The 18,970-nt window shown below is 38.9% G+C and overlaps 1 protein-coding gene across 6 annotated transcripts in view; it reads right to left on the bottom strand.

Moving 5' to 3' along the window:
- ANO4 (anoctamin 4) overlaps positions 1-18,970 on the bottom strand; it is a 162,167-nt gene that overhangs the window by 10,423 nt on the left and 132,774 nt on the right. For all 6 annotated transcript variants that reach the window (XM_015859164.2, XM_015859160.2, XM_015859172.2 and 3 more), the window contains 9 exons: positions 17,292-17,432; positions 15,535-15,699; positions 11,708-11,744; positions 9,162-9,273; positions 8,133-8,190; positions 5,851-5,948; positions 4,097-4,239; positions 2,976-3,128; positions 1,307-1,454 (listed from right to left, as the gene is read on the bottom strand). In XM_015859164.2, the coding sequence (XP_015714650.1) occupies positions 1,307-1,454; positions 2,976-3,128; positions 4,097-4,239; positions 5,851-5,948; positions 8,133-8,190; positions 9,162-9,273; positions 11,708-11,744; positions 15,535-15,699; positions 17,292-17,432 (1,055 nt within the window). The remainder of the gene's footprint in view (positions 1-1,306; positions 1,455-2,975; positions 3,129-4,096; positions 4,240-5,850; positions 5,949-8,132; positions 8,191-9,161; positions 9,274-11,707; positions 11,745-15,534; positions 15,700-17,291; positions 17,433-18,970) is intronic.

Genomic DNA, 18,970 nt, shown 5'->3' with positions numbered 1-18,970 from the left:
TTGGCTCCTCCACGGGACTGATATCAAATTCATCTGACAAATTCATCCAGAAAAGCAGCAAAGTTATGAAAATGCTGTACAAGAGGTTTGTAAGAAGAGCTTCTTCTGTGAGCCAAGCTACTTCCCCAGTGCTGAACAAGTTTTAAAACTGGTGAGTCGTATCGGATTCCTTACAAAAATCAAATGTTTTTTTTCCATGCACACTGGCTCTGAGAAAATCAGTTGCAAGGAAAACTGCTGACAGTGCCTCAGTGTCCTATGGATCTTCATCACAGCAGAAGCAGAGGCGTATGCTCAGCAAATGCTGGCACCAGACCAAACACCTTACCAGCAAAGAGACTTTAACTCCTCATGAAAATAAATGGAACAGTCCTGCAGGCACATGTTAAAATACCATTCTAGTAGTAGAACAGCAAGTTAGCAGCACTGCTAATCAGGAACTGCCCCATCCACTGCCCTTCTTCCATCAGTAGGATTAAAAAGTATTGGCAAACACAGGGTATCAAAAAAAAAGCAGCAACAGAAGAATCCACTTGCTATAGCAGGGAAGAAAAATCAATCTGCCATATGTCCGACAGCAGAACACAAGCCCTGTAATTCTCTCTCCAGTTAAGCTCATGTTTCTCTGAACTGCAGGCTCTTGCTAATGGAGCTGCCAGGAGATCATTTGCAAACTGCGTCCATTTGTGTTCAGCTGGACTCAGTGACCTTCTGCCTGTCCAGCAGCCAAGATTTTACAAGTTGCCGTGTGGCAGCTAGACTCATACTTAACGCAATTTCACTGTTTACCAACACTGAAAGAAAATCCACTTAGGCAGCAGGAGTTTACAAATGTCTCCTGAAAGATGTAACTTAAGGACTCTAGTTTTAGAAGGAAAACAAATTACTTTGCTCTGTAAGGATGCCTTGATTTATCAGTTGGGAATTGCTTCCTCCTGTGAGACGCTGCTTTCTGGAACAATGCATGCTGAATACAGGAAATGCAGCTTAATGAATAAATATAAAATGCTGATTAAATCTTTAAGTGATAAATATGTGCATAGCTTCAGAATAAAAAGAGGACTATACCCATGTACACTAGGAAATGTGGTTTATTACACAAGCCAAATTTCTGTCACGTTTTCCTTGAGTTAACCTCATAGATTACAGCCAGTCAGCAGGCCACTCTATCTGTGGCTGAAATCTGTTGCCTAACCACAAGCAATAAATTTGGGTTAGTGAAATTGGTGCATATACAGACAGAACTGTTGTACCTATTCAAGCAGTGTATTTTCATGCACAACTGCCCTCCCAAAGAAAAGCTTACTTTTGCCCAGCTTCTCCTTGGCCAGCACAAGGTCCATATTTGTAAGCATAAACAAGTCGAGGGATGAAGTCTGATGTCACGGCTATAACAAATGCATTTGTGATAACAGAAAGAATTCCAATGCCTTCCAGAATCCCATACCAGATTCCTGTATGATAAGGAAAATTTGTTATCTATGGAAAAAAATTAAGGACCAAAAGATTTCAAATACTGCATACTCTGAAGCAATTGTCCCAGCACTCAAAAATTATATAGTTTCTATACACTAGACACTAGACTAAAAATTATCTATTATCTAGACGCTAACTAAAAATTATCTCATTGAGCAGCAAGAGCTCAGGAGACCAGATTCATGTTCTCACTGGGTGGCAAGCCACCAGTATGTATGTCAGCATGTATCTCTCTGCATCAAAATCTTCTTGTCCTGTTAGTGCTATATGATGGCACGTGGCCCCTACACATCAACTGGGCTCCTGGGCCCAGTTTTAACTGCCTAAAAGGTCTTATGGCACAGACACACAGCACTTCTGATGATGAGGATCATCGCTGAGAAATACATAAAAGGCAGGTTAGATGTAACCATTGATTTTAATGAGGAATCATGCTATCCTTAAAAACTTTTCTGAATAGGGACCAACTGCAACTCATCTGCCTGAATACAAAAAACAACACCGTTTTCCAATGCTTTTATTATTGAAATTATATAACTGTCTTCTCAGAGATTGTCTGCTGTGAATGCTGTGTACTGGCTGATGTGCAGGCTTTTACCTAAACTCCTCACAGATTCGTACTGTTCACACACAAGTTTTTACTCAGGTATATGGCAGAGCACTCTAAAAGCAGAAAGCTATTTCATGGTGAGGCCTATGATTTTCTGCAGTGCAGATGGGCAGCAAGGTATCCTGCTTACCTTTCCAAGGCACCAGGAATTCAGCACTGGGTAAATAAGTTTGTTTTGTAGCATCCTTCCTAAAGGTGTTTTGCTTTGGCATGCTGCAAGGATGGGGGTGGTTTATAATCAGTTCTGAGTAGCTGTGTGCGGCCGAGTGAACTCAAAGTTATTTGAACCCTGTGTTTAGCAATGCAGGCTTTCCTCATTGACAGTAAATTGTTTCTTGGAATCTAGATCAATCCTGTCTCATGCACCCAGGGACCTAGTGGACGTAGCCACTGAGTCATAGGGGATGCTCTTGGCCAGGCAGACAGAAAACACAGAGTACACTTGCTGAATGGTGGCTGCTTTAATTTCATTTTGACATTTCTGCAGCTCTCTCTGGTTATTATATTTTAACTGAGCAGTCATATGTGTTCACAGTGTATAAGCCACAAGAAAAACCTGTAGAAGACACTGGTCACTTTGTTAAAATATAGAATCACAGAAAATCCTTAGCTGGAAGGCCCCAAAGGACACTGAATCCAACTCCTGGACATACTGGCTGTTAAGTCACTCAGAAAATCCTTAATTTTTTTTTTAATTTCCTCCTTCCCCCCCCAACATAGGCTATAAATTGCATAAATAGACTTGCATTGGATGTTTGAAGCTTTTTGTGCATTGTCGAATTGTGTGTTGCTAATGCAGAGGATGACTGAAAATTCCTTAATCCACTCTTACTTTTAATGGTCATTGTTTTGTCCTAAAAATAACACACACACTTAACAAAGAACTCACCTATATCTTTGGCTCTTGAAGCTAAAGGTCTTCTCCACTGGGTGACAAATTTGTATGCATCAAGCCTAATTTCAATAATATTGTTAAGTAAGGCCAGAAGCGGTGCCAATGGAAAAGCTGCCACAAAAATGGTTGTGAATCCAAACTGAAGAACTAGGAGAGAAAGGGAAAGGTCACAGTGTAACTGTTGAGCTCTAATTCTAAGGGCTAAGAGGGTGCAGTATTTCACATACAGACATCTCTTACTAGGCTGTACCATACAATAGTCTAGTGACTGCTGCACAAATCATCCTTGCCAAAAGCTCAGAGTGAGAATGACCAGAAGAAACACACATCTAACCCTGAGACGAAGTTCAGCATCTAGAATTTTCAGCTGGGAGAGATGTTTGGAATGTTTTTTGTTGTTTTGTTTTGTTTTGTTTTTTTTAAGAAATTGACATTTTCACTCCAGCATCAATATCTGAATACTTGCTATGATTACAGCTTAAACTACTGGTGGGCCGCTGTCTCTGAGACCGTATTTAAGTTTCCAGAGGTAGGTCTTCAGGTTCCTAAATTCTGCACTATTTGAAAAGAATCGTGTGAGGGAGAAAAGAAAAAAACAAAACAAAACTGAAAACAGCCATTCAAGATATATGCAGTTCAGTCACACAGGGCCTAAGCTTTTTTCTTTGACATTTGTTTACAACAGTGATCCTCCTATGCAATGACATTGACAGGCAGTAAATGGGGGTGAATTTTTGAAAAACAAGCTGTTCCACATAGTTTTAAATAAAAACCCAAAGGAACTTCCTTGAGCAAAAATGAGCAAAGAATTTCTGAAACACGTACAGGTGAAGAGTTGCAATGTAGAAAGCAACCTTCCCCATACAAAGCCAGAATCAGAAGTGTTTCATAAATGTGGGCTTAGCAAACCAAAAGCGCTGTGATTAGATACACTGATTTGGTTTTGTTCTCAGAAATTCACTCCCATTCCTCACCTGACCTGTGAGAATGAGAACCATTCTGTAGCCTCTTTAGTTTCATACAGCAATTGCTAAAAGAGCAGGCCAACTCACAGCAACAAAAAAGCAACAACATTAAAATCTACTAAAGAGAGAGAAATAACATCAGAGCCATACTCATTTCTAGGTATTCATCAAACAGTCCATAAGCATTCATAGGCTGAAGATTATAGTCCTTTTCCCACTGTGGGAAGCTTGTTTTTCTCTGTGTGCCATACTCTTGCCGTAGTTTTCTCCTGGTCCACCAATTCTGAATTAGCCTACATTTTCAAATAAATGAGAGAAACAAAGTAAAGACTGTTACTGACTATTCAAAACTAAACTGGAAGAGGCTAAATGTGCTCAACATACCTTGAAAATGTTTTCCAATGCAAGGGAAACTATAGTTTTGGTAATATATGTAGCTGATGATGGTCTACATAAAATGGCAGATCACTTCAAGGTCTTTTTATAAGGCCAAATGCAGCGTTCCACTGAGATGGCTAAGCTCTGAACAAGAAACTGTTAAATGGCTTCTAATATTGCTTGATCTCTTCCTGTATGTTGGGGGGAGGGGAACAAAACATGCTTGGCTGCAGCATTTCAGGGCTAGAGAGGAAATGTGAAAGCTGGAGAGCACCTATATCTCTCACCAGAATGAGTTTAAGCTTCTCAGCATTATTGCAACGGTGATTTGTGCTGTGACTTCAAAGAGAAGGGACTGACTTACAGCAGTTTATTCCGATTATAGCAACTCCTATTTACTTCTGTCAACTTCTGTAATCCTATGCAATGCTCATTATTAGGTTTCAGTATCCCTATTAATAATTAGGAGAAAGATCTAATGGAAACTGACAAAAGAGGAAGGGAATGGAAAGAAGGATCAACGCTTCTGCTGCTGCTGCTGCTCCGCCCCCCCCCCCAAACCTCAGCTGCAAAATCCTGACAAGCACTGCTAGGTGCCCACTCAAGAAGATGGATGAATAGTGAATGCTGAGTACCTTGATTGCCCATTACACTGTGCATTTAAATCATTCACCCCATTCTCATTACTGCAGGATGCGATCAGTGCTGAGGCTGCCTGAAATCAGTGCTGCAACACATTCTGCAGCTCAGGGACCAACCTCTGCGCTCGCTCTTCTATGGATCCTGCGGTGAAGCAAATCTCTCGAAGCTGCAGAACTTGACAAGGGCAAACTTTCTGACAATGTCAGCTCTCTCTTATGCTTTCACACTTGCTATTTTCCCTTGATGGCCTGCCACACTGTCTCTAGCACCATTTATCTCTATTAATCATACTCATTAAATACTAATCAATGAGAAGTGAACCAATAGAAATGAATAATCGTCAACCTTTTTAGCTATGGCACAGCTCCACAGTACCCAGATCACCAGGGGTCATATCTACATACCAGTCAGTACGTTTTTCTGGCTCTGAGAGTGAATATGCCCACAATGCATTTTTTTTCCAACTCAGACCCACCCTTTCAGGCAACTTTTATCACATCCAAAAAATCAAACTTTTATCAAATCCAATTTAGACCTTCCTGACACATTAAAAATGGTACATATAATATTACCTGTGTAAGGCATACAGTTGTCTTACAGTTATCTTTACAGAGTTTTAAATAATGGAATTCAGTATAACTAAGTGCTTCCTACATATTTCTTTGTTAGTATTGATATTGCACTTTCAATTTTGCAAACTACGTTCAGTATCAAAAACCCATATTCCAGCTATCTGGAAATCTAACTTTAGAGCTGGCTACGCGAAAGGATATTTTCTACTCTTATGGCAAATCTACCTTGCTTTTATGTAGCAGTCTATAAGGAAACAGTAAACTTGGTATTCTTCTGTGATCTACAAACACATAAGCATTAAGTTTACTTACGGGTAGCCTAGTTCCATGAAATTATTCCAGGTCTGCTTTAGCACCATTATGATACCCATTTGCATACAGAGATCAATAAGGCATCCACTAGGGTGGCACTATAGACAAAAAAGAAACAAAACATTAAATAGAAGTAATGCTCAGTTTTAATTATTTCTAAAAGAGCATAAATTAATATTGAATAGGAATTAAGTGCTGTTTTCTTTATTATTCTTTTTTAAAGACAGACTCACAGAAGCATATGAAACTGTATTGTACCATGAGCCTTTTAAGTCTGTCATCTAATTCTCTGCAGGCTGAATCAGCTGAAACAAATCGTTTTCATACTAGTACTGCTAATAAGCTGTACAGCAGTGGGTAAGATAGAGGCAAAAGCTAACAGATTTCTCTACTGATTCCAGTAGTTTTTAGGGGGACTGACTATGCTTCAAGTCAAAAAATGAAAATTCCTCCTGGTTGTGCATGTAAAGACTTTATGCCTTGAGGACAGACCTAATACTGTTTATTATGTACTTATGTATGACTGAGTGAACTCCTTAAAGCTATTCTCTTCTTGAAGACTTACAAATCTCTAACTGTCAAGTAGCAGTTCTCAACATCTCTTGCTGAGTGCTTACTTGCTTTACTTGTGGCTCCATGTCTTGAGGAAGAAGAGCTGTAGCTCTAAGGAGTGATGCTCAGCTAGTAACAATTCAGGTGATGACACTGTTTTTAGTCTTAGTATTGGAAGAAAGCGAAAAGCGCCAAAAACTTTCCAAACAGTGGAGTCTAAGCTGTATTAAGTTCTGGGTATTATGGATAAGTGAAAGAGATTGCTGGCACAGAACTGGAACCGTTCCTCTTTAGGTATTAAAGAGAAAAAAATGATATTAGTTATAACATCTAACAAAATGCAATAGGAGCCAGGGCTCCTTCTGAGGTTTCTGTTGACCTCATTCAGCTTCTCTTTAGATTAACAGGGTAGCAGATTGATTTTTCTTTTTATTAATTAACTTCACTAGCATCATTATTAAATCATCATCCTTCTATTTTTAGGAATCAATCACACAAGAAAATATAGACTAAGAAAGGAAAATGAAGTAGCAGCAATGTTACAGACATAACACCACCAATATGCTGTGTACGCTGTGGTCTGGATATACATAGTCTTGCACTTGTCCTCATCCAGTAGGTGAAGACAGGGCAATTAAAGGGATATCTAAACATTTTATCCTAAAGCCTGTTCCTAATATGGCCTTGTATGGATATGGTTGGTAAAGCTGAGACTTCTGTATTAGACAATTCTTAATCAACTTTTTTTTCTTTACTCTGAGACAGGCAAAGTAATAAGGTAATAGCAGGTTCCACCAGCAACTGACCCAACCCGTAACATGTCACTGCTGCACCTCGCTCCCAAACGTGATTCTTCCTTCCTCCCCTTACTGCTCCTGCAAGTGTTTCCCATGCTCTGATTCTACTGTGAGCTGATTCAGCCCAATTACTTATCAGAAAAAAAATAATGATTTCACCAGGAAAAGAAAGAGTTTCCTGCTGATAGAGGGAACTGAATAGGCTCCTCACAAGGTTGGACAAAACACAGTCAGTGCAGAAGAAGAAGGAGCAAGCTTCTGGAGAAGGCTCAAAGACAGTGTAGAACTGACCTCCTTTTGCAGCAGCAATCTGTTAGGTCAGCTTGGTCTCTCTCAGACTTCCAAGGGATGTTCTGTCTGTCTGCCCATTTACCACTTATTCTTTTAATGTACAGAATTCACTGCTTCAAAAATAGGATGGCTAATTCTTCTTTTTGTTTTGTTTTGTTTTTGCTAGTGTTTAGATGATTTATATTAACCAAAATACTCAGATATCTGGAAGCATTTATAAATTCATGTTGGCAGAGTAAGGACCTGAATTTTTTGCTTGCCATTTGTCATGCATTTGCAAAATGTTTTTTTCATCACTCATCTGTAAAGCAAGAAAAAGTTCAGAAGAAAAGGTTGTAAGATTCATATCAAACAGACCCATTTCAAGGATGAAACATTTCCGACATGAAAATAAAAATAAAGGAGAAACTGTTTGATACAGACCTCCAAATGTGGTGCTCAGATTGAAACGACTAGCACTGTAAAGGACATACGTGTTGATATACAGCTATTTTTGTAACAGGCGTGTGAGTGTTGGTATTGCAGAGTTCAAGAATGGATAGAATTCTATGTCTGCCTTTGCTTGCATTCACTGCCACTGTGGGCAGCAGATAAATGTGTGTGTGTCTTGTTTCAGGAGCACAAGAATCAGCAAGCACTTACCTCTTCCAGTCTCCACCGGTTTATCAGCCTTAGGTAGGCTCCAGGGTGTCCTGTAAATCTTTAACACATGAATATGCATCAGTGATGTTGCATGAGCAGTCTATTTACAGCAGTGGAAGTAAGCTTACACTGTTGTTTTAATCTAATGTCACCTTAGCATGATTAACTATAAAGGACATTGCATGAGAAAAAGATCTGGGGATTCCTGGAATAATTTACACAAAGGGCTAGATGTATTTTTACTTCCAGTTTAATGTGAACATGAAGTATTGTGCTGTTTGATGCTAAACATATGCAATACAGAGGAAAAAAATCTGAGTAAAACTGTTTATATCTATTTGGAAAATTACTTTCAACTTCCAGCTCATTTTCTTACCCAGGCTGAGGTATCTGCCTTACTGTCTAACCAGTGAAAATATTAGTTCTCACTTGGAAAATATTATTTTCTTACAATTCTCTCATGATGCTGCCCAGAATAATGCTTAGCACCCTACATGCAAATAACCCACACTGTCAGTTTATCAGTCTCTACTGAAAGGCTTTAATTTTACTTGAAGTGGGCTTGCAGGGAGAGGCATACAAATATATACATATATATCTCATTTTATGCAGAAAAAAGGTCTGGTTCTCTGTTAATGGTACAAATCTCATAAAAACAAAGCAGCAAAGTATTCAGCACTCAGAAAGAAAAAAGATCAGGGCTACACTTTTTTACTTAACTGTACAAGTTACCCACATAAAGACAGAGCTAACTTGCTTGCACACATATTACTGGGGACGGCATCAGTTTCCAGTAGCAAAATTGTTAGGAGTCAGTGTTAAGGTAATACAGTGCTAGGAAAATAAAACCACATATGTTTCAGGGCTTTGGAAAGGAAAATAAAACTGTAATGTTTCCTGCGTTGCTAATGCTGAAATTTGCATTTTAAGATGCGCAACAATGCCGTAGCATCTTGTTTCATTAGAGACAATTTTATTACTCCTCTCTGCTTCACTTTGTGACTATGAAGATGCAGATATCAATCCTACCTTCCAAGGAAGAATGCTATATAAAAGGTAGAGCTGTTCAGGTTGACAAACTGAAAAAGAAACATTTTCAATGTGAAGCTGTTCTCCCACTCAGATTCTGTACGAGGCTGCTCTGTGAAGAAAGAGAGCAGAGTTTGAGAGGTTTAATCAGATTAACAATTTTGTTTGGCACAAAGGATGTAGGCTCCTATCTGAGCTGGCAATGTGTTTGTAAATTAGCCTGCTGATTTCCTTGTACAAACTGACAGTAGAAATGGTATCCAAAAGAAGCACACAGCAAGCTAGCTTGTAAAGACTCTGAAATCTGTTCTGATATCTGGATACATACATTCCCAGGAAACTGCAAGATAATGTGTGTATTCTTACAGGCTCAGGCTGTTCTCTCATTTCCTGCTCTGCAATCTACTATAACGACACACCACTATAAGCTGTGCAAGCGCCTTTTTGTTGGAGATGTCACACTGAAATGAAGTCATTAAGCAAATCTTCCTTGTGGTTCTGTTTCAGGGTTGTGCCCACCATGCTGGCACAAAAGGGCTCTGTACAGGCATCAGCAGAGAGCCACTTTCCTTGTCCCAGGGAGCTCCTCATAGAACAATGAGAAAAAAAGACTTCACAGTGGATGGGTGAGGCAAACAGGAAAGAGGCAGACTATGTCTTCTCTTCAGCTGGGCCCTTAATCTCCATCTAAAGAGTAATCAAGACATGAGTTAACCGAACAACTACTATGCCAACACACTAGTTCCGTGGCCTTTAACTGTTTTCCAGTTGTCATGACCTTGTTATCAGTCATCTACTGCTGTGAAAAGAAGTAATCAGAAGAAAAGCAGAGGTAGTAATGGTGGCACTGTGTATTGTAATGGTAGTACCTGTATTTGTACTTCCAAAGGAATCTCTATTAGATTACAAGCACAAAAAAGATAAACTAGATTCTGTTTAGTAGCAGACATTCTATCCATGAGGAAATTTCAGACACCTGAACAAAACTGCAGAATAGACTATTCATCAACAACTGCTCTAGTGACTTGGAAATGCCTGTCAAGAATGCCAAGTCTGTGCATGCTAGTAACTACATAAGTAGCTGAGCAAAAGGAAATGAAACATCAGAGATTTTTGATGCCACCATGCGTTGTCTTTTACAGGGTTGCTGCAGCTGAAGCTTTGCTCATGCGCCTTTCAAAGGAAATGGCAAAACTCTGGAGCAACATAGATTTGATTTCAGAAAAGGTGATGTAATGGCTGAAGAAGAACATCCTGACTGTCCTTCCAATTCCATTCTGAGCTTATTACACTGATAAAGATCATTCAAAGGAAATCAGCTATTTATGCCACCCAATTAAATAACACACAATAGAGGCTGGACATGGTCAGAACAGTGTGACTCACTGAGTCCTCACGTAAGTGCATTCTGCAGAGGCTACAAGAAGAAGACCTACCTTGATGATAACCTGGCAGAAAATAAATAAGCTTCAAGGTCTCTATACCATATCTTACTGTCCACAGGGTGTCACAGGGAATAAAAGGAAATAGCCCATGCAAATCACACACTTGAAAGTCATTTTTGTCAGCTGTAACTAGTAGGGGTCTTTTCCACGAAAATAGGATGGCAGCAATATTTTAAATTTAAGGCATATAATAAGGACTCTCAATCTAAGAAACAATAGAATAAAATTCTACCATAGACACATATTGAACATATAACAGATGACTGTCCAGTTGTAAAAAAGTTCCAATACTAGCTACAAGCAGCTGTTTCCTCTGAGGAAATTTTGTGGAAATCTGTCCTCCTGAACATCACCAATGTGCACAGATAATTCACAATTCTCATTCACATGCAGTTACTGGTTGACTTTTAATAGGCCTTCAGTAATCTTCTCATTTCAGATTTCTTGACTCAGGTAGCGTCTGCCAACTGCCACCAACAACTGCAATCTTCCAGAGTGATCAGGATCTCCACAGACTCAGTGATAGTCCATTACTACCCTAATATGTGCTGACTGTAAATCCAAAGAAACACATTGTCCTTACCTTAGCGTTTTTAAGGCTGATCTGAAAAATTAGTTAAACTTAGAACACTGCTAGAGTTCAATCAACTGGTAAAAGTTGATGAGACACTTAGCTCTTTTCCATCCCAGTTACTGCCCCTCCTGTTGCAATGAGTCAGAGAGTCATTAAGCAACTTATTTTCTAGCTACAGATGTGGCTGCCAAAATTGATTCCCATTTCAAGGTTTCTGCAAAACCTGGGAGTTTTGAGTGCTCAGACTCTGAAAACTTCAAAGTTACACTTTTTACCTGTGGTAGCACTTCAGCTTTTTACGAGGTAAGGGGCTTGATCAAGAGCCAAGAACTGCAGGCGAGTGATTCTCACTGTTGCTAATTGAATTGCACTACAGTTTAGTTTATAATACTCATTTACTATAAACTTAAGAAAATAATTAATTAATTCCTAATAGATTTACAATTAATCAAGACTTTCCACACAGAGAGCGTGGGACAAAAAATATCAGCACAATATCATTCAATTTTGTATTTAACATCACTTACCTAAATTTGTCAGGAAAAGAGCAACCTTTTCATACAGCTGAAACAGAGAAAAAAGAGTCTCTTAGACATGTGGTCATCTCAAAAATATAATACCGTTTTCTAGGTAACTGCTTTTACCTGTTAGGTATGACATTCAGATTGATCCCTGTCATGTTCTGATAATGACTGTAATAAAACTATAAAACGATAATACCATAATGGTATAATCAATAAAGGAACAGTAATAATTGCAAACTTATATTTAACTCCTTTCATCAGCAATACATACAGAAAAAATGCTGTCAGTGTTCCTGTTTTACATACACAGTGAAAAAGAGTCTAAGAGTCATTTTAAAACCATAAAGGAGAGCAATAGTGTTTTTGTTTTAGTTACTTTTGGAACATGTATCACACAAATAAAGCCACCCTAAGAATATTCTTTCATTTTGTGGGGTATTTTTTTGATATTTATGTGTATTTTTGATGCTGAAAGGAATGAAAGTTACTGGGGAGAGAGGGTTCTTCAGAGGAAGTCATTAGTAGTTGTCATGAAAGGTTTGGGTTGGAAGGGACCTTTAAGATCATGTAGTTCCAACCCCCTGCTATAGGCAGGGACACCTCTCCCTAGACCAGGTTGCTCAAAGCCCCATCCAGCCTGGCCTTGAATGCTTCCAGGGTGGGAGCATCCACAGCTTCTCTGGGCAACCTGTTCCAGTGTCTCACCACCTTCACAGTAAGGATCATCTTCTAATTAGAGACACTTCTTGGCTGATCTCAATGGTACTGTTCTAAATCCTAAGTGGCACTTACTGATGTTAGCAGGTACCAAGGTCTCCAGCTGTCTGTGAGACTGCTAATTTAATAAAGTTTATAAAAATTAACTTGGAGGGTTTCCACAATTGATATTTGCAAAGATTTTTTGAACCCAGAAAATACATCACCATCATCAGTGTCAGTGCTAAGTAATATAATCAGTTCAATTTGCTTTAAATGAGGATAGGGCCCTCCCGCAAAATGTTAAATGTCCTTAACTCTCACTGACGCCACAAGGATACCAAAATTCTCATACTTCAGGCTCAAGTACTTATTCCTAAAGTAGGTATAAGCAATATTTCATTACATTTGCAGTTATCCTTACAAAATGTTACTTAAATTGAGTTATATACAATTTACAGATCAGACTGACTGCTTTAGAGCTGAAGTAATCCTGAATTATTTCATCTGTGCTAAAAAACACTTCTTGCTGGGAACTGCTTTTTAGAACCTTTGGTGTAAACAGTTTTGATTCGAGTAATAAGAAAGATGGTTTCTTCTGGGTTTAAAATCATCTCCTAAAGGCAACTGTGGAAGTGCTAAATGTCTAGGTAGTTTATATCCTGATCCCAGCAGGGACTACACTGTTTTATAAATGTACATTGCTCTGCAGATGTGAGTATTAAAACCCTGTGCTGTTACTGTTCCTCATGGAACTGTAAGATTGTGTTATGGATTTCATTAACAACTTCTGGATGAGATTATCTGCTACTGCAGTTTATCACTACTGGTCCCAGAGCACCATTTAGGATAATGTTTCTTTGTTCATATTTTCTATGGACAGAATCATTGGAATTAACAGTTTTTATTAACCTAGGTAAAGCCAATGATTGTTCCCAGGTCAGGTAGAATGACTGACCGGGAGCCATTACTTTTGAAGGTCAGATCATTCTGTACCGATGGATGAGTCAGTGCATTTATCTAGCTCCCAGAGCTTCCAGTCTAGAAGTTACCTGTGGTCCAGACCTTTCCCCTGATGTTTAGAGAGGTTGTCAAGTTGTATTAGTATCACTGTCTGTTTTCCAGGTTCTATAGCAGTGAATTCCCTACTGCTCTATAGATCTTGGTTCATTTTGTTTTCATTACTCTGTCTTAGCTTTCTTTCCTACTGCTCTTCTTGACTCACAGTTTGTATATGAGTCAAGTACCCAACTGTTGATGTGGAAAAAGTTTTTTTTCTTTTTTTCCTTTTTTTTTTTTTTTCCTCAAAAGAAATCCTACTGCTGCACTTCAGTAAACTACATTCATCCATTATGGGAAGTGAAGGTTTATGTTTGTAATTCCTCTTACTAATGCAGCTAATTCAGTTTCATATTCTGGGGATCTTTTCTTTCCATGAGCCCATATCCTGTTCTAAGGCTGTGGTGCTTACTGCATGGTAGTGAGCACAAGGCTTAAGCAATGCATCTTTGTAGTGCTCTATTTATTTACTTTTGGAAGTAAAAAAAAGTTTCTCAAAAGGCACCTTCAAGCCATTTCCCATTATTTTAATAATTTCTCTGAGCTGTAGAACACTTTGAGAAGCAAATATTTTGTTTGTGCATTACTGCTTTGTTGCTGCTTCACTGTGTATACAATGGCTTATATTGAGAGTTTAGAAATGAATGTTGTACTGACACAGAGCTATACAGCTTTCATTTTATTTCTTCTATGCTTATTGTGTGCTCTAGGTAGATTAAAGAAAATCCCCAAAAGCTGCAGACAACAAACAATAAATCAAAAATAGCATGGAAGAAGAGAGTCTTCAGTACAGATTTAAAGAGAGTAACAGCTTCCACCATTTCTTTCTGCCCTTGCTCAAACTGTTGTCCCACCCTAGGCAAAATATAGTCCTAAACTCCAGTCCCTGCCAGTGCCAAGGGAGAAATGAAGTCCCACAGCAAAATTTCCCAGAACCTCCTGCTTTATAAAACGGGCTGTTAAAACTACTTTTTAGATGATGGAAGTGCTTGGATATTGCACAGGCAAGAAAGTAGTTTCCAAGACAGCACTCAGAAATGTGCAGGCCTGAAATATCACCCCTATAAATTATCCAGAACAAAATCAGTGTTATCTTATGGAGCAAAGCCTAACGTGCTTTTGACAAAAAACTCATGCCACTGAGTGCACAGAGGAATTCCGCCCTGCCTCCAGGACTCGGAGATTTGTAGGCTGATTCTTTCTTTTCCTTAAAATCCATTCTTATAATGGTAGCTTACAAAGAACACTTAACCTGAGAGGAAAAGGCCATACATCTCTTGCTAAAAGCAACTAATATAAGGCACATTGCTACTGCAGCAATATTCAGAAGTATCTCCCTCTTGATGGAATGCTGAAAGTTTTCTCCCATTTGATCTATGCTAAATTCTCTTACTGGGGCTGTTGCCACCTGGAAACATCACTTTCTTCATCCCAAGCCCAGTTCTGAACCAGTTTCTGTGTCCACACTAAGAGAACCTCAGCCAGCACCAAGATCCGAATGCACTCAGACCACAGCTCTTCTGTACCCTGGCCAGAGGTCATAAGCAACTCTTGGAACAAGTTGTATCTGTTTGAATCTTGTGTAGTTTTCAGCCTTTCTACTCATAAGTATTCTACATATGCATGCCTATCCTCACTGGTAAACTAGCATGAAAACTGAAGCTGAAATAACAGAAACTAGGTTAAATTAGAAATAAGTTTGGCTACTGTACATAAAAAGGATTATTAAAGTAGTTATTACAAATAAAGATATCAACGAAAGATACTGAAATCTGCAAGCATTAAAAAAAAAAAAAAAAAAAAAAAAAAGGCAAAGGATAAAATATGAGCATGGACACGTGTCCCTAGGATATTTCTCAGAACAATCAAATATGTTTTACGTGATGTTCTGGTTTCAGATTTGTACTTAAGTGGTGACTGACGTCCATCAATGAGAATATCACGCCCAGCTTAGCAATGCACTGTTTAACCTCCATTCCCATTGAAGTAAGGATCTGAAAGTATTTGAGTGTACTCTTCAGACTGAGATATCAACCAGCCTGGTGGTTCACTTTGGATATGTTAGTTTTACTCACCACATTCAGTAGCATGATGATGCAAAAGTTGATGCACACTGCAGTCCCTGTAGTTGCAACCTGAGAGTTATTCCTGATTAAAGCCCACTTGAAGGCAGCAAAAGTGCTGACAGTCACAACGCGGTAAATAACAATGCCAAAAACAGCAGCAATCACCACACAGATCTGGAGAAGAAAAAAAACAACAGAGGGAAAAACCTGAAAACTTCTTATAGAGTAGGAGTGAACTTCTTTCAGAAACTCTGAGAACTAAAGAAAGGAAGAGAAAGACTTTTAAAATAAGCTAGCATTGGTTCTAGAGGAAGGCTTCTACATGAATATTCCTCCTTTTAATTTTTCATAATACAAAAAACCTATAAAATCATATTAAAATATATATTTTAGTTATAAACATTTTCTTGCCATATAAGAATGGACAAAATGACTCTGAAGACTAACCATGCTGTTTTTGCATCTTATTAGTCACAACATTATTTGACATAATATCAGTGCAGAAGAAAAGCTGGGTGTGTGTGAATATGGAGGGTTAGTTTATTTGATCCACTGCTTACACACTGGCAGCCAATAGAAAGCTAGAGGATTGCCTCCAGACTCCCTGCACAGCGGTGAGAAGTTGTTTCCTTCTCCTTTGGTAACAGGGAACCATTAATCTTGTTCAAGCTGCATTTATAACTGCACTGTGTGTCAAAGATCTGAGATTTTGAGAAATGTTCTAACAGTTTTGTTTACCGTATCTATCTCCTGTGCTTAAAGTTAAACTTTTTAAGGGATATTTTCACCTAAAAGGGGAAAAAAACATTTTCCTAGCTCATTGGAAGCCCATGCTATGTCAACATTAAAACTGCCTTCATTGAAACAAAGCCTCATCTTGAATCAATAGACAAGACTTGTGGAGCACAGAATTCAGAACCAGGCACTCTGGTAATTTCAGCAGCAGTTTCTGAGCTGCATCACCTACCTGGCTCTCTATAGTTCCTCAAGTTATGCCAATTTAGTATTTTCTAGACACGTAGAAAAGTTTGAGTAAATTCAGCTTGGATCCAAATTAATCCTGTCTGTGTTTTCAAGACAATCCTACTGCTACAACTGTTACATGAATATCAAGGAACAGCCTCCACCTCCTCCATGGCACCTCTCTGTCACTCTGCATGTCTACATGGGGAGGATGATGAAATTCAGTCAGCTGAAGTTGATGCCTAAATGTGATATCACTGTTCCAGCAATTGTATTGTTACATATAGATCTATGCTTACAGCCTTAATATTAATCCCAATTTTGGACCTTGAAGGAAATAAAATTTAACTAATGGCTTCAAGCTGTGCCAGGGGAGATGTAGGCTGGATGTTAGGAAATACTACTTCTCTGAAAGAGTGGTCAGGCAGTGGAATGGGCTGCTTAGGGAGGTGGTGGAGTCACTGACCCTGGAGGTGTTCAAGGAACGTTTGGACGTTGTGTTGAGGGACGTGGTTTAGTGGGAGCTATTGGTGATGGGTGGGTGGTTGGACTGGGGGATCCTGTGGGTCTTTTCCAACCTTGGTGATTCTGTGATTCTGTGAGGCTCAGTGAAGAGTAAACTAGTGTGGACTTTAAAAAACTCAGGATATTTGCTGTGCATAGATTTTCAGCTGGCAGTAAACATGCTAAAGCTTATTAACTTTCAAGCAGTCGTATCCAATATCTCCACACTCTCTCAGCAGAGATTATGATATTTTGTATAAATATAATTTTTAATGATAAATAAATAAAAGTTTTCAAACCATAAAAAATATTCCGGATGCAGACACAATGAGTCTGCTGCATTTATCTGCAAATGCTTGATAAGGCTCTGGCTTTCCGGATATGGGGTTCATTCGTTCTTTCTTGGAGTACTTGGCTTCAAACTGTGGACGTATCTCTTCCTAAAAAACAGACAGAAAGTGTTCATGTACAGCATGTCTAGAAAAGATTCTGTAGCAAACTTCTGATCATTTTTCAGATTGCTGTTACTAAGAATTAGGTCTTTGAATTCAGTAGCTGGCACAGCTACTATAAAGGCTGAGCTGGGACACCAGGTACCCGTCATGAGGACTCAAATACATCACTACATCCACAAAACCATATTGGAAGCATTTAGGAAATGTCCCAGTTGGCTACTTATCTAAATAATGCTTTTCCAAACAATATGGCTGCAAGCCATGTTATTTCAAGGTTGGTATCATGGGTTTTTCCAGCCTGGTATTATCCTTCTGATACAGAATTTTACAACAGTGCAGGGGAAAAAAACAACATCTGATTTTTCCAAATCCAATTTCTGCTTGCTAGGTGGTTACCTCCCATTACAAGCACAAGATTCTCATTATTTGAAGCCATGCATCTCAGTATTGCTTGATTCCTTCCTAACGTGGCCAATACTAGTAACATAGCAGTTTGTGGCAGCAGCAGTTTTGAGTTCTGCTTTGACGTGATAACTCTCTTCTGAAACAAAACCTGGGGATTTCTTGGTCTGAGACTTACTTACAACTGTTTACAGCCTTGTTAGGGGACAAAGCAGGATTCACCCTCAGTTCAGAGAAGTCCTCATGTTTTTTAACTGCAGTACAGACATCTCACTGCCTTGTCACTTCTCCCCTGTTTGGCATCAGGGATGCTGCCAGAGACAAGGGAGAGCACCAGGCTGCTAGGACAAACTCACATCTGCTGGCAGGCCATACAGCCTGAATTAAGTTTAACAGTGTTCTGATGCATGATGGCTGTGAGGAAGCACAGAAGCAGCTACTGACTGCCTTTGTAAGTTTTCTGCCAGGCTTCTGCTGTGCCTTCATTGTGACAGGTAAGAGCCCAGACCACCAATTTCCTTTGCTTTCAACACTTCAATGCCCCTTAACTGAACTTTATCTTTCTGAAAGCCACTGATTATGGTTATAGGTTATTCATTCTAATAGCTTAGAAATGAGCAGACTTTGAATGGCTACATTGAAATAGGTGAATGTTATCTGATCATACAAGCCTTTAAAATGTGAATAAAACCAAGAGATCTCAAAGTCATGCACCCTTTTTATAAAATTCCTCCTCCAAAAAAAAAAAAAAACACCAAAAAAACCCAAAAAACCAAAACAACAACAACAACAAAAAAAAACCCAAAACAAAAACAAAAACAAAAAACAACCAAACCAACCATGTCTCAGTCTCAAATTCTGAAGGCATTTTCCCAAACCATCTGATTTCCAAATTCAAACAGCAAGTGGATAACCTGTTATTTAAATAAAGATGATAGTCACGTATGCTTAGCTGCAATGTCTGTGTAACTATGTGCTTGGGGGAACTGGCTCTGCATTAGCTAGTAGTTGATCCAGACAAGCTAATATATCTTTTCTCGCTCTAATGCTATGATTAAACTCACAGAAGCAAAATTTGCTTGTGTAACTATATTAGGGAAAATGAGCATGCAAGGAGGCAT

This window comes from Coturnix japonica, chromosome 1 (genome assembly GCF_001577835.2).
Source record: "Coturnix japonica isolate 7356 chromosome 1, Coturnix japonica 2.1, whole genome shotgun sequence".
Lineage (NCBI taxonomy): Eukaryota > Metazoa > Chordata > Aves > Galliformes > Phasianidae > Coturnix > Coturnix japonica.
The sequence above is the reverse complement of the archived record's forward strand: the minus strand, read 5'-3'. Positions and strand labels throughout refer to the sequence as shown.